The following is a 16,224-nucleotide window of genomic DNA, read 5'->3' on the forward strand; positions in this document are numbered from 1 at the left end:
ATTGGCCCTAGAAGAAGTCTGAAGCCCTAGTTAGTGCGCTAGGGTGTAGGGCTCGAGCTGTCGGATCGAGACTCCTCCCTCGACTCGCCTCCACGCTCCGCCCGCTCCCTACGCTGGAGGGAGTACTTCCGGTAGGCCAGCATGCTCTGCGGAAGTTGAATTGTTGCAGTCGGAGGGTGAAAAAGCGGCGGAGAAACAAAAACCCCCGAAAAAAAGGAGAGAGAGAGAGACGGAGGAAGAGAAAGCGGGGGATAAACGCACAGAGCGGACGCTCGGAGAGCAGCCGGAGAGGCGGGCTGGTCTGAGAAGAGGCCCCGGGTCCGCGGCGGTGATGGAGCCCTCAGCGGCCAAAGGCAGCAGGACACAGGGGCGCCTGCTGGCCGCCACCAGCCTGGACGCCAAAGACGAGCTGGAGGAGGTGAGAGCGGAGCCGGACAGACCCACTATAACACCGATATTACATCCCGTAGATACCCAGCAGACCTCGCCTCTGCCCGCCAGCCAGCGCTGGAAGTTAACCTCACAGCCGAAACGCACAATAGGAAGCGCAGCAGGCTGAGATCTGTCTGAGCCACAGGCTGCCAGCGCGACTCTTCCCTGGCAGTTTCCCTCAGTTTTGACACGTCTCGATCTTATGTGATGTATTTTAGCCTAAACCGATCTGCGGTTCTCCCATAGACACAGATCCCTCCCCTATAAATGTGCGTTAAACCCCTTCATAGTCAGTCAGCATGAAAACAACAGCAGAATACAATAAGAGCAGCAGGCAGTGGTGGCCGGCAGAAGCTGCCAGTGCTGGCTGTTTGTTGAAGTTTTGACGTGTCTCTGTTTTGTATGGTGTAAATTGATCTGCGGTTCTCTGTCAGACACGTTTTCAGGCTTAAATTTACAGTAAAGCTCTTCTCTGCCAAGTCAGCGTGACAACAACAATGTAGATTCAGAAGGAACAGCAGTCTGAGGTCTCTTAGACCAGCTGCCAGTGGATTTATTTACAAGCTGTTCTGACTTTTCTCAGTTTATGATGATGAAAATTGATCTGCGGTTCTCCCTAAACCACATATTCACCCTTAAATGTACAGTAAACCTCTTCTCTGCCAGTTAGAGTGAAAACAACAGCGTGGATACAATAGGTGCAGCAGCAGGCTGATCTGTCATAGAAGCTGCCAGTTGATTTCTTTATGAAATTTTTTCCTGAAGTTTTGACTTTTCTCAATTTAATATGGTGTAAATTGATCTGCAGTTCTCCCCCAAACACAGTTTTCAACCATAAATGTATGTTAAACCACTTCTCAGTCATTCAGCACGAAACCAACAACATACATACATTAAGAGCAGCTGCCTGTGGTCTGTAGCAGAAGCTGCCAGTGCTGGTTATTTGCTCACATTTTGAAATATTTCTATTTTTTATGGTGTAAATTAATCTGCGGTTCTCCCTCAAACACATTGTTCACCCTTAAATGTACGTTAAACCACTTCACAGTCAGTCAGCATGAAAACAACAATGTAAGTACAAAAGGAACAACCGTCTGATCTGTCATACAAGCTGCCAGTGGATTTCCTTACAAGCTTTTGACTTTCTCAGTTTAATATGATGTAAATTGATCTGCGGTTCTCCCTCAAACACATTTTCACCTGTACAGTAAACAGCTTCTCTGCCAGTTAGCTTGAAAACAACAATGTGAATACAGTAGGTGCAGCAGCAGTCTGTGATCTGTCATAGGAGCTGCCAGTGGATTTCTTTGCAAGCTACTTCCTGAAGTTTTGACTTTTCTTAATTTAATATGATGTAAATGGATCTGCGGTTCTCCCTCAGACACATTTTGACCCTTACATGTACAGTAAATCTCGGCCAAGTCAGTATGAAAACAATAGCGTTAATACAATAGGTACAGCAGCAGTCTGATCTCTCTCAGAAGCTGCCAGTTGATTTCTTTATAAAGTTTTATGAAATTTTTCCTGAAGTTTTGACTTTTCTCAATTTAATATGGTGTGAATTGATCTGCAGTTCACCCCCAAACACAGTTTTCAACCATAAATGTATGTTAAACCACTTCTCAGTCATTAAGCATGAAACCAACAACATACATACAATAGGAGCAGCAGCCTGTGGTCTGTAGCAGAAGCTGCCAGTGCTGGTTATTTGCTCACATTTTGAAATATTTCTATTTTTTATGGTGTAAGTTAATCTGCGGTTCTCCCTCAAACACATTGTTCACCCTTAAATGTACGTTAAACCACTTTACAGTCAGTCAGCATGAAAACAACATAATAATTACAGCAGCAGTCCGCGATCTGTCATACAAGCTGCCAGTGGATTTCCTTACAAGCTGTATCCCGAAGTTTTGACTTTCTCAATTTAATATGGTGTAAATTGATCTGCGGTTCTCCCTCAGACACATTGTTCACCCTTAAATGTACGTTAAACCACTTCACAGTCATTCAGCATGAAAGCAGCACCAAGCTACAATAGGAGCAGCAGCCTGTGGTCTGTGGCAGAAGCTGCCAGTGCTGGTTGTTTGCTAAATTTTTTGCCAAGTTTCTTAGCTTGAGCAGGTGTGGCAGATACGGTTGGAACTAGACTCTGCAGGAAGGTGGATCTCGAGGACCAGAGTTGGTAACCACTGATATATTGAGTAATATAAATTATTAATAATAATAACAAGTGAGTTCAAAGTCTTGAAAGATGTCAATCAGCAGGAAAACAACAAATATGCGCATTAAGAAAAATGTCTAATAACGAGATTCGGTAGATTAAAAATGATACTGTAATTATAAAAATACTATTAGAGATGCTGTAAATTAGTACGCAGTTCTTCTCAAACACTGTTTTCACAGTCGTATGCAGAGGTTTGGACTCCGCTGCTCAAATGACACGTTTTGTTGATTTTCTCAGTGAAAATAAGTGAACACATCCTGTTTAAGGGACAAACTGAAATATGACATCATTCTGCATATTTTAATGCACAATTTCTGTTTATTTTCTGAGTTTATAATGTTGGGAAAAGTGAAACATAACACATACAATGTGCCACAACTTTTGCACAGGCCACATTTTATGTTTATTTTTTCCCAATATGTTAAATTCAGCAAATAAACACTGATTGTGTATTAAATTGTGCCGTGTGCTCTCTGTAGAAGATGTGTCATTTGGCCAGGGGTGTCCAAACTTTTGCATATGTTTGTTTACGTTACATCTCACCTGTGTTGCTCAGCATAAACACAGTAGTCTGTGACGGAAAGCGTTATCACCATTGACTAATCGTTTCATCATATCTTGATTTATATGATTTATACCAGTGTATACCAACAGCATAGCCATCCACAATCAGAGGTTTCAGACCAGAACAAAAGGATCTCTAAGGGTCAGTATAATTAGTTGGTGGTCGGGGTCGGGGGGCTGTAAATGCAGGAACACAGTGATTTGGAAGTGGAGTGCACTTCCGACTTTGTGCTCTTAAATTGAGCATTGTATATGGTACTGAGATTAAAGCCCCAATGAGGGATTTCAGAAGAACTAAAATGTGATTAAAGGCTGCAGCTTGTGGGCGTGTTATCCTCCTGAACTTCATAGCAGCGGTTCCTGATGCAGGAACAGAAAGTCAGTGATAAAACAGACACTGAGAACATCTGCGTGGTTTAATTTGCATTTACAGTCAGTTGTGCTGAAATTACACCTGGACAGTAGATTTGTAGATGTTGTGGTGGTGGAGAAGTGACGGTAATAGAGACACAAAGTCCACTCACATATAGTCGTATGTAAAAGTTTGAACACCGCTGGTCAAATGACATTAGTTTTCTCAAAATAAGCTAAAACACCCTCTACAAGACAAAAACTTAAATATGGCATATTTCTGAGACTTTTAGTGCACAGTTCTTTTATTTGCTGAGTTTAACATGTTAAAATAAAACATGCAATAAAAACATGCCATAACTTTTGCACAGGCTGTGTTTCATGGTCTGTCTCATATGTTAAATTAAGCAGATATTGTGTAATTGTGTATTAAAGTGTGCAGAAGTGTGTTCTCCGTAGAGGATGTGTCACTTATTTTCACTTAGAAAATAAACTAAACATGTAATTTGGCCAGGAGTGCCAAAACTTTTGCATACGAGCGTATATGCATGCTGTCTGTGCTCAGAAAGCAGCTGCTGGTAATGGCAGTTTGCTCAAGGATGTTTGCTGGACATTATAATATGATTATCTAACATTGTGAAATAAAACTGTACGATGTGATTATCAGGTTGCATTATAAAGGTCTTATGATGTTTGTCTGGTTGTTTGATAAAGGTTCCTAATATGATCCTTGTGTTCCACATTGTTGTTTTGCTCTTAACGCACTCTGTTTTTGTGTACTTGCCTCAGCCTGCGCGCTCGCTTACTGACCAAATCCTGGTGTGTTTGTGTTTCAGAGGTTGGAACGGTGCGTAGCAATCACGACATCCATCACCAACGGGCTGTCGGAACGAGAAGCCAACGATGCCCTCACTGCCCACGTGAGTGACACTCTTTCACCCATTCACGTGGCACAGTAAAGCCAGGAAGCCAGAACAAACACAGTATATAAATACAGTACAGTGTGAACATCTTAGGCATCTAAGAAATATTATCTGGAATATTATCTATTTGTTTCAAAATCAATAACATTCAAATAAATAGAGATAAATAAACAATCCACTGTGAGTTCATGTGTGAGAGTGTTAGTTTAAAGGGCCCATATGCTACATTTCTTTTGTTTTCTATTTTGTCCCTTGAGGTCCACTTATAACATTTGTGGACATACCAAAATAAAATATTGTAATGTAATTGTATAAATATCAGGACATATAGGTGAGTTAGTTTAGATTAGTCTCTGTATCGGTACTCGATATCAGCCGATACTAAAGGATCAGGAATCGGTATCAAAAGGGAAAAGTTGTATCGGTGCATCTCTAGTTTTATGTTTCAAAAATAGTTATAATTAATTTTTACATGACAGTTTTCCAGCCTTTCTTTATACCTTAGAATTAAACAGGCTGTTTTTGTTACTCTGCCCTTAAGACTGTTCTATGTAAATGAACTCTCTTCTGATTGGCTGCTCTATATTGTGCCTGTATTCAAAAAGCAGGCAGGGCTGAAACACTTCTTATAACTTCGGCATGAGTGGACGGGGCTAAATTTGCTATAGGCTGTATAGGTAGATATTACAGATATTACATTATTATTAATAATAATCAACATAAACAAGTATTCTGCTATAAAATGTAGATCCTTTAGAGTATGGTGTTGTTGCCAAGCAACCATGGACCGCTGAATGAGGAGATGAATGTTCGGTCGGTAATCTTTGTATATTGCAGTCATTTCATGAACTTCTTAACTTTTTGTTGCGTAACAATAAACAAAAGATAACACAGCACTGTTTTATACACAAACTTTCCCTTTATCAGTACCTTTTGGTCATGAAATTACCACAGCAAGTCTTATTTAGCGCCAATCCAGCGGCGCCCCTCAATTCAGTTGCTGTGAGGTGGTCATAGGTGTAAGTATATCGTGGATTTTTCAACGGTTTCAAGCGCGGCTCAGCCAATCAGATTTCAGGACCGGAACTCTCCGTTTTGTAAATGTAATTTATTTGGTTCTGATGACATCACAGAAACTCAAATTCAAAACAGGCTGTTTTTCCTGTTTTCCTGTTTTGTTTCCACACTTATAAAAAAGAAAAAAGGAGGAAAATTCTGTTTTTGGTGATATGGGCCCTTTAATTTCATGTCCAGATTTCTTCTTGTGGATGTCCAGTATTTACTGGTACCATCTAAACCCTAGTTTATCAAATCAATCCTTCATTAAATTAAATCTGTTTTCGCTGATTAAATTAAACAAATGCAGTGGCTGGAGTGAAGGAGGAAGCCAAACCTGTATTTATTTAACCAAGTTATTAAGTCCCACATTCTGTTTTTCTCATGTATTTTTACCCTGAAAACTCCTACAGTTAGGATGTTTGTGTGGTTTATGTACCAAAAGCAGTGAAGATGCACAGCGATATCTGAATTGCATCGACGGCAGAAGACATTTGCATTAAAATATTGGCATCAACCCACAAGTCATTTGTACAAGACCATTTTTACAAACCTCTTTTTATGCTTTAGAATTAAACAGGCTGTGTTTGTCACTGTGACTCACATATTTAAATTAGCCTGTGTTCTGATTGGCTGCCCTGTATTGCGCCTGATCCAGAAAACAGTTTGGGCTAAAACGCTTTTTATGACGTCAGTGTGAACGGGCACAAAAAAATCAAAACAGGCTGTTTTTGCAGCTTAGTTTGCATGAACAGTATGAAATGAGGAGTGAATGGTACAGTTTGAAATGTTACATCAGACTCTTTTGTTTCAGTTAAACAAGGAAAATTTGTTTTTCCGTGATATGAGCCCTTTAATTACTTAATTACCTGTTATGTTTTACTGTGTTTATTCTAATTTATATATTTATTATAATGTTCTATAGTATTTTTGCTGACAAACGTACGGTGAGTATATACAGTCTGAGCAAAAAAGGTTCTATATGGCACCAAAAAAAGGTTCTTTGGCTTGTAACAATAGTGGAACCCTGCTGAATAGAACCATTTTCAAAAAGGGTTCTGTATAGAACCATCTACAGCATGTTCTCCCTCATTCTGAAGAACCTTTTCACGATGCAAAGAACCCGTTAATCATGCAAAGGGTTTTTGAGTGTTCATGGTTCCATATTACTAAAGAACCCTTGAAGAACCGTCCTTTTTAAGACTGTAGTTTTAAAGTATGTTCATGGCTGCCCGAGTTTTAGCACAGATCTATATAAGTGAAAATATCTTTTGGCAAAAGAAGTAGATTTTTGTTGTTGTTGTTGAAAATTGTGTCTGTGTTGAAACAGCCTAACCACTTCAACTTAAACAACAATAATGAGGCAACATTCTCCTGTGATTATATGAATGCAGTATTCATAATAGTACATAATAGTGATCATAATAATGTTAGACAGGAACAGGATGAAGTTAAACAGTGTCCTGACAGTCTGTGAATAGGACGTTCCCTATTTGCTTTTCTGTTCAGCTTATTTGTCTTATAAATTCTCTGGTTGTAATAAACCATCAAATCTGCATCAGACGTCTCATTATCTGGGCTGACATCTGACCCTCTCACCACCGGTCAGCACAAACAAAGAAACAGGATCTGTTTTCCTGGAGTTTGAATCCAACCTAAATTCAATTCTTTTGAATGAAGTTGATCTAAATGGGTGTAATTACAGCGGTACTTGCGTTTGATTCAGACGTCCTCTTGAGTAAACAGCTGTAGATGGCGTTTACTCTTTTGGCTGGACAGTTCATTTTCAAACAAGTGGTAAAATAAACAAGGGGTTTGTTCGTCAATCTCACTTATCTTTATCCTGGCCAGCAAAGATGTTGAGAGGCTGATGTTACGGCTGCCGTGAGTAGTGTTTTGAAAGCCCAGATTTCAGTTGCATCATCGAGTTGTGCACATTATTACCACAGATGGACTTTTTGGATGTCTTCTTGCAGGTTATTTGTTCTGTTCTGTCATTTGTTTTGTATTTTTAAACACCATTCGGGTGGGATTCATTTTACATAGTTTTAGATTTATTACTGATGGTTCACAGTGATTTTAGACCCATTCAGTCTGTTAATGTCTGTGAGCTTCCATACCAGTAAAGATTCTGGCACCTTTTAGCTGCTATAAAACAAACCACACAAATAATCCCAGGTTATATTAATCTGGTGCAAATTGGTATCATGTTCTGTGGAAAAGGAGTTTTCTTAAGTGTGGATTCACTTTAAAAAGCATTTACTGTTGTTCTCTGTGGAGAAAATCAAATCAATATGTTTTGTCCTTTCTAAAGTGACTCTGAACATTTAAAGACCCCATTTATATCATGGAAAACAACACTTTTCTCACTTTGTTTGAAAAATACCATTCACTCCTCGTTCCATATGGTCCACAAATGGTTACTAAGCTGCAAAAACACCCCATTTGGAATTCATTGTGTTTGTGATGTCATGAAAACCTGCTCATTTACATATATCCACCTATTCAGCCAACAGCGGTTTAGCCCCGCCTATTTACATTGAACTTATAAGGAGCATGTGCTACTTTTTTTAATGAGGCACGACACGGGACAGCCAATCAGAGCAGAGGTCATTTATATATATATCAGTCTAAAGGCAGCCTGATTAATTCTAAGGCAGACATGTCAAACTGGGGACCTTCTAGGCCAAAGTGCTGCAAAGATTAGTGTTTACCCTCATCTAACGCTCTAAATTCAGCCCATGCTAATTAGCTGATGAGCTGAGTCAGGTGTGTTTAATGAGGCAGTGTGCTGAAGTCTGCGGTGTTCTGGCCCACAGGGACTGGAGCCTGACACATGGGTTTTAAAGCATGGTTGTTAAATCATAGGTTATTTTAAAATGGTTTATTGTTTTTTGGTACAGAAACATCACAGAAACATTACTAAAAAAATATTGACTGTAAATTCACAAGCTAATCACAATACCAGTTACGTGCTGCATTCACTTATGACAGATTGTGATGATTTCTACTGTTTTTGGAGTGAAGGCAGTGCATAAAATCGAGAGGCCACACCCATCTCTGTAATTAAGGCTGAGATGTCTTATCCCGTGCAAATTGTAACATTACATTATCTTTATAACAGGTGTTAAATTACATCACCTCACCTCCCTGTGAAAAACGAGTCCTGCTTGAATAGTGCTTTAGTGTAGTTTTTTACACCCAGAATGGTGCATTACGGCAGTCGTTTTCATTCTGCCTCAAGTCTTCAGGGGATTCTTTATTGGTAATATAAAAACGTGATTTTGTTTAAGAGGAGTTAAATAATGTGTCTGGGTGTTTTTGTGCAGGTGTGTAAGGGTCCTCAGCAGCATGAGGAAGTGTGCCTTGGCCTATTCACTCTGCTGCTCACTGAGCCTCCACAAGCACAACGGGTAAGGCATACACACACACACACACACACACACACACACACACACACACTGATTCAGACACGATGTCATCTGTGATGATGAATAACTCTGCGTTCTGAAGTCATCGACGGCTCTGTGTCTGGTGGCATCTACGACTTCAGAAGCTTCTGTATGAGGACAAGCCACGTGCCGTGTGCTTACGTAATAACAATTGATGAACCGTGACTATTTGGGTGAACACATCCTCTACAGAGAACACATTTCTGCACATTTTAATGCACAATTACTGTTTATTTGCTGAACTTAACATATTGTAAAAAATATTATTGACACCTCTTTATATTTTATGATTTTTTTTCAATGTGTTAAACGCAAATAACATAAGAAATAATATGAAATTTGGAGGTGTTTGAACTTATACAACTGTAGTTTAGCCATTCTCTGTTAATTATGGACTTTCAAAGCTTGTAAAAAAACATGACATGAATATATTTGAATATATACCTTGTGTGTGTGTCAGTTTTACAGTGACTCTTTTGGTTAAGCGTCCTGGCAAAGAGCTGTTGCTGTTGCTCATTTTTTTTAACTGGCTGAAACCTGGTTTGACTACTGCTCGTATCTTCAGAGATGTATCTAGAACTTCCAGTAGGCCTAGAGCCCCTGTGTCAAACAAAGGCAAAATTATTTTAATTTTCTATTAATATTAGCCCATTTTACTCTGAGCTGCACTACAGTACCCACCCCCTCCCCAACAACGATCTGTGGGACAGCACCACAAAAACAAAACAGATGCCAAGTATCTAGTTCAAGCAAATGAACAGTAAAAAAAAAAAACCTACTGTACACTGGGGACGTTAAAAGAGGTTTAACAGGTCTCTGCAGCTAATGTAATCTGCTTTTTTTTATATAAAACAATTTGTTTTTATTTAAAATTATTCCCGAACCATTCAAGTATTCAATGCGTATTTGTGGCATTGTAGTTTTGGCATGTTTTGAACAACCAGTGGCCAGTTGGGGTCGTGGCAAAATGTTAAGTAAAAATCAAATAAAAATAGAGCTGGAGATTTTTTAATTTGGCCCTTTTAGTGGTGGAGTCTGACACCCCTGACCTAGAGTGACTAGAGAATTGGTCCCACCCATCGCAAATCAAACCATGACTGATTTCACTAAGCTGGGCAATATGGAAAAAATGTATCACGATACTTCAAGACGTTTTCAGGATACACACTATGTCACAGTATTTATTTTGTTCTGACATCTCATAAGATTTTTATTCAAATTGTCACATACTGTGCTGCATCAAACCCAGTTAAACCGGACTAATGATGGTTTCTCTGTAATCAAACGTGCAGTTGGCCAGTGTTTTTAAGTACTGATGATATCCGTGATATGCTCAGAAAAGCATGTTGTGTCGTATTTTATTTTGATGGTGATAAATAGGTCTGTTTCACTGTCACTTTCTAATTACGCTGGCGTTTATTCTAACATGTAAGGCCTTTAGTTCAGTTCCTGTCTTCTCTGGAGGTTTAGAAGGAGCTGAGGTTTCCCCTCTGATCATACTGTATTATTATTAGATTCTACAACAAACAAATTGATTAACAAGATCGTTCCATATTTTGCAATGGTTGGCGGTTGTTGCTAGGTTACAGGTAGGTGGAGTGATACTTAGAAAGACTGTAAAAATGCATTAAAAATATCCTTGTCTTTTCGGCAGATGTTGACACTCATAAAATGCCCCTCCGCCAACTGCATTGCAAGGTTGAAAGTAACTGTGGTTTACTTCACATTTGAACCTAAAGCCAATGTACATCATTGACGTTTTCCACTGTGATCATTCTACTGTTTACATAGTGAAATGATAACTGGTGAATCCTCTGCCTGTACAGTGCTACAGGGACCTGACGCTAGTCAACCGAGACGGCATGAATGTGGTTCTGATCAAGATTAACCAGATACTCATGGAGAAGTTCCTCAAACTGCAGGACGTGTGCCGCACACAGGTCAGCCTTGGTTTGCATAGGGAGTGTTCTTACCACTGTATGTTTAATAGCAAGCTTTTTTCTAGTTCCACTTTATGTATTGTACGTACATGGATGTTAAATGTTCTATCTGTTCTATGAGAATCCTGCCCTAAAAGGCTCTCATCCTACATTTTTCTTAAACTGTATAATTTGTTTTATTTTACATACCAAACACAGTTACATTGCTGTTTTCCAGCACCTTAAAAATGAACATGTTATTATAACACTTCCTTATAATGTCAGCATGACTCAGCAGTGCTAAACTGCTGTAGGTTAAATAGGCTAATCTGTGTAAATGAGTTGATTTTGTGACATCACAGAAATAGGGAATTTAAAACAGACTGTTTTTGTAGCTTAGTTTCCATATATGAACTGCATGGTACATTTTGAATCTTAAAAAATGTTCACATACTACTTCAAACTCTCATTTAAGAAGAATAAGGGGAACATCTGGTTTTCCATGTTATGGGCCCTTAAGAGTTATTTGCTTTATGCACTTACATCAAGAGAATTGTAGTACATGCATATGCATCTTGAGATCACATAAATGTATTGGTGAATAACATGTTCTCTGATTGTGACTTTTCTGTTTCTGTGTGCAGTTGGTGTGGTTGGTGAGAGAGTTGGTGAAAAGTGGAGTTATAGGGGCAGACGGAGTCCTCATGACCCTCATGAAGCAGATTGCTGGTATACACACAAACATATATATATATATGCATATATATGCACACACGTTTTTTTCTAAATCAGAAGGAGGATGGTTGTCTGATTGATAGCATGTTTCTAATCTGTGTCCGTCTTTAGGAGGTGACATTTCCAGCAAAAACCTGTGGCTGGCTGAAAATGTGTTGGACATCTTGGTGGAACAAAGGTAACATCTGAGCAATTCACTATTAATATAGTAGTGCTGTAAATCTTTGACCTCAGGATGATTCATCCTGTTGTGATTCTTCATGAAATGACTCAGTGCATCATAAAATCATAAAAAGATTTCACCCTGATTAGATTATTTTTAAAATTAGATTTAGTTTTTTTGAATGATTTCAGTCGCTCTGTATTTAAAGAGCCGATATAATGGAAAACTACATTTTTCTTTCTTTTCTAAGTTTAACGTTGCAAAAAAAATCAGAATTTTACAACACACTGTCCACTTCCCAGTTCATACAGACTATATAAGGAAACTAACATGCAAAACAGCTCATTTTCAATGAATTGCTTTGGGATATCATGAAGGCAAAAAATGTATTCCTATATTCATATATTCATATATCTGCCCTTTCAACCCACAGAACTTTAGCCCAGCCCATTCACACTGAAGTTGTGAAGAATATTTCATACCGGATTGCTTTTTGTATAAGGCACAACACAGCACAGCCAATCAGAACAGAACTCATTTACATATATCTGTCTTAAAGGCACAGAAGCAAAATCTGCATGTTTAAGGAATGAAGTGAGGGAGGAAAATGGTCATGTAAAAATAATTATTACTGTGTTATTTGTTATATAAATCACACAAATGCTAGAAGTGAACCTCAGGCAAGAAAAGAGAAATTTGGGCCCTGTAAAGAATATACAGTGAAGAGCACTGCAATATAGACAGTAGTAATCAGTAGCAGAATATAGACAATAAAAGGTAAACATCAGGCTTTATTTTCTGAGCTGATTTATGTTCAGGAAGCGCCTTATTTCAGTAAACTGGATCTAAACTAATATTTGAAATAAGATAAAAAAAAATCCATTAAATATTATTATAGTCCATTATAATAGATTCTGACATTGCAGAATCAGCCCAGCTGAATTGCCTGCTTCTGGTTGATGTTGATTTTGTCCATAATCTGCTTCCACTGTTCCACTTCCACTGCTTCCTGCCTCCATTTGTTATATTATTCTTTTAAATGACCTTATAATTGAAGTGTTGTATCTGCTGTTTGTTGTGTGTAGGGAATGGGTGTTGAAAAGCGGAATGCTGGTGGCTATGTCTGTCTACACATACCTGCGGCTCATAGTGGATCATGGGACCCCGAGCCTACTACCGCTCCGCCAGAGAGAGGTGGACTTCTGCGTGGGTCTCCTGCGAGAGAGGGTAAGAAGGAACAGTGGAAGAATGACATTACTTTGCATTCTTAGACCGATGTTCATTACGTTATCCCTCTGTTAATATAATGGTTATGTCAGTAGAGGTTATTTCCTTTCAAAAGGGGGTAAGATAATCCTTTATTAGTCCCACAATGGGGAAATTCCCAGTGCTACAGCAGCAAACGGATAGCAAGGCACTCAAGAAAAGAGTGAAAAGAAGAGAACTAACAAACAAAGTAATTAACATTGATAATTACCTAACAAGGTTACAGTTCCTTACTTTTTGCTGTATAGACAATATAAATAACACTGAAGATAAAAATGTAAGATAAAAAAGATCAGCTCTACTGGGAGCAGTGCTGGTGGTACAGTCTAACAGCAGCAGGGAGGTTGGACCTGCGATAGCCTCCTTCGCACACTTGGAATGAAGCAGCCTGTCACTGAAAGCTTGCAAATAAGAGCCAACAGTAAAAATGAGTAAAGATCTGCTGTCTGCGTCTGTCTCTTTCATTTTCAGTTCATGGAGTGTTTTATCATCGGGAGAGATCTGGTTAGACTGTTACAGAATGTGGCTCGTATTCCTGAGATGGAACTACTGTGGCGAGACCTGCTGCACAACCCTCAGACCCTCAGCCCGCAATTTACAGGTGTGTTTATTTTTCGAGAGACAGGCAGAAAGACAGATTCACATGCTGGTGTTAATTAATTTTTTAGTGCAGTAGAATGCAGTAAAATTATATAGCACACAACACGGACATACAGTATGTGATACAGTATCTATTGTACTCTATTGGTGAAGTGCAAGTGGTATTAATTTATTTTAAAAGTGAATATTTATCGCTGGTGTTGGAACAAAATCTTACATCTCCATTTTTGTCATTTTTCGGTTTTTGGCGTGATTTGCACAGAAAAGCTTAACCTTACAATTATCCAAGTGTCCCCCTGTGTCTATCAACATTATATACAAATAGCATATCTCACTCAAACAGAAACTCAAGTTTCTCTATAGTGGTGGTGATAGTAACCAGGGGTCACGATGTCTACCATGCAAATATATTCATTTTGTTTACCATCCAAAACAACCTATAAACCTGCATGTCTTCTGAGTTTGTATATGTAGTCTTGATGACAGTAAAACAGCAGTAAATTTGGGGAAAAAATATCATCTTTGAGAACTATATTACCTTAGAATGGGTTAACTTTGAATGGGTTTTTTAAATGATTGTTTTAGAAGACTAGAAGCTTATCTCAAAACAGCGACTCAGATATCAGGCAGCATACTAATCATTTCATGCAATAAATGAGGGTAATTCGTGAGGGAGCTTTTGGAGGCTTTTAACTCTTTAGACATCTGGTTTCTATCACAACTTGGTCATTTTCTCTCAAATGGAGCATTTTAGAGCCAACCACTCTGAATGTTTTTGTTTACATCTTAGCCATTTAATTATGCAAAATCAGTGAAATTCCTCTAAGTGTGAACTCAAGCCAGCGTTACCATCAAACTTTTTGTGAAGTTTTCAGTGTGTTACAAATCTCGTCTGCTGTTTTCATGTATTAAAATTGATTTGGTGTGAAAAGTCTTTGCGATGACAAAACTAAAATTAAGAATGTGTGCTACACGTACATGCATATGTGTGTATGTATAACTGTATGTGTGTGCAAAATCCATCTGCAGGTTTATTGCAGCTCCTCACCTCTCGTACATCCCGTAAATTCCTGGCCTGCCGCCTCACCCCAGATATGGAGACCAAACTACTGTTCATGACCTCTAGGGTAAAAGCACACTCCACACACACTCAGCCTGGCCCACAGAGAGCTCTCTAGCCCAGTTTAGATTCTCTGAACCGCTTCCTGAAACCAAGACACTTACAGTTACATAAAGACATACAGTGGAGTTCATTAGTAACTGGAAAGTGATGCCAATTTCGTTGTACTCAGCTCTTTGAATTAGACATGGTTATGAGTTTAAAGTGCAAAGTACTCTCTCAGCTTTACTTTAGAGGAATTTAAATCTGTATTTTGAGTGAACCATAGAAAAATGGCCGCCTTTTATTTATGCATCCCTATTTCAGACGACCATAAATAATTGGAGGTTTAGCTGCTCACTTGTTTCTTACCTTGTTTCTCACTTGTGTTGCATCATTACTTCATGCACCAGAGTGCTAATGAAAGGTCTTGTAGGCATAATGTGTCAATACCTCCTGAAAGAGATAAATATACCAACCTGACCTGAACCCCTTTAAGCATTTTACTTACTGAAGGCATAAACAAGCAGTAACTGAGCCTTTGCAAGGGATTTGCAACCATGCAACCATAATAAACATGATTGTGTCAACTTGTCTAATTACTGATGGTCCCCTGAAATAAGGGCCTATTCATAAAAAGGGTGAATACCCTCCAGTTAAAGTCAACTTGAATCAGAAATCGAATTGGATTTTACTTCTGTAATGTACTTCTGGTAGAAACATGGAATCAGGGAGTCTCTCTCGAAGACATGTGGAGGTGGGAAGGGAGGGTGAAGCATGATATTATTGGTGTATATTACTTTGCCCCACCCTCTGGTGCAGGCTGATATAACAAAAATCAGAAAACATTTCATAAAAGTTAGAAAAGTCATTACATTTTGGTTGAAGGTTACAGGAAAAGAGTTTTCTCTTTTAAATGACACGATTAGTCATGCTTAATGTGACCAGAGTACAGTGCAGTCAGTTTCAGCGAGCCAGTCTTTAGATTTTGTGACACTGCACAGTTACTAACAGACTCCAGTGTAGCTTCTGTTCATAATATACAGGAATGCTGGGATGCCCACGGTTCTCTCTCTCTCTCTCTCTTTGACTGCAGGTTCGATTTGGGCAGCAGAAACGCTATCAGGACTGGTTCCAGAGGCAGTATCTGTCCACAGCTGAGAGTCAGTCACTGCGCTGCGATCTCATCCGCTACATCTGTGGGGTCGTCCACCCCTCCAATGAGGTTCTGAGTTCGGACATCCTGCCCCGCTGGGCCATCATCGGCTGGCTGCTAACCACTTGCACGGTAAACCTTCATAAACGCAGCAAACGCTGAACAGCGTGTGGTTAAAGTCAGGAGTTAATTATTGGATGTACACCGATCAGGCATAACACTATGACCACCTCCTTGTTTCTACGCTCGTTGTCTATTTTATCAGCTCCACTTACTATATAGGT

The 16,224-nt window shown here is 39.1% G+C and overlaps 1 protein-coding gene across 1 annotated transcript in view; it reads left to right on the top strand.

Annotated features, from left to right (window-relative positions):
• Positions 1-331: 331 nt before the first annotated feature.
• ints3 (integrator complex subunit 3) overlaps positions 332-16,224 on the top strand; it is a 30,541-nt gene continuing 14,648 nt past the window's right edge. The window contains exons 1-10 of the mRNA XM_036562647.1: positions 332-418; positions 4,408-4,491; positions 8,880-8,963; positions 10,829-10,942; positions 11,566-11,650; positions 11,768-11,834; positions 12,905-13,046; positions 13,557-13,686; positions 14,715-14,812; positions 15,881-16,072. Of these exons, the coding sequence (XP_036418540.1) occupies positions 332-418; positions 4,408-4,491; positions 8,880-8,963; positions 10,829-10,942; positions 11,566-11,650; positions 11,768-11,834; positions 12,905-13,046; positions 13,557-13,686; positions 14,715-14,812; positions 15,881-16,072 (1,083 nt within the window). The remainder of the gene's footprint in view (positions 419-4,407; positions 4,492-8,879; positions 8,964-10,828; positions 10,943-11,565; positions 11,651-11,767; positions 11,835-12,904; positions 13,047-13,556; positions 13,687-14,714; positions 14,813-15,880; positions 16,073-16,224) is intronic.

Source organism: Colossoma macropomum, unplaced genomic scaffold (assembly GCF_904425465.1).
Source record: "Colossoma macropomum unplaced genomic scaffold, Colossoma_macropomum, whole genome shotgun sequence".
In the NCBI taxonomy this organism is placed as follows: domain Eukaryota; kingdom Metazoa; phylum Chordata; class Actinopteri; order Characiformes; family Serrasalmidae; genus Colossoma; species Colossoma macropomum.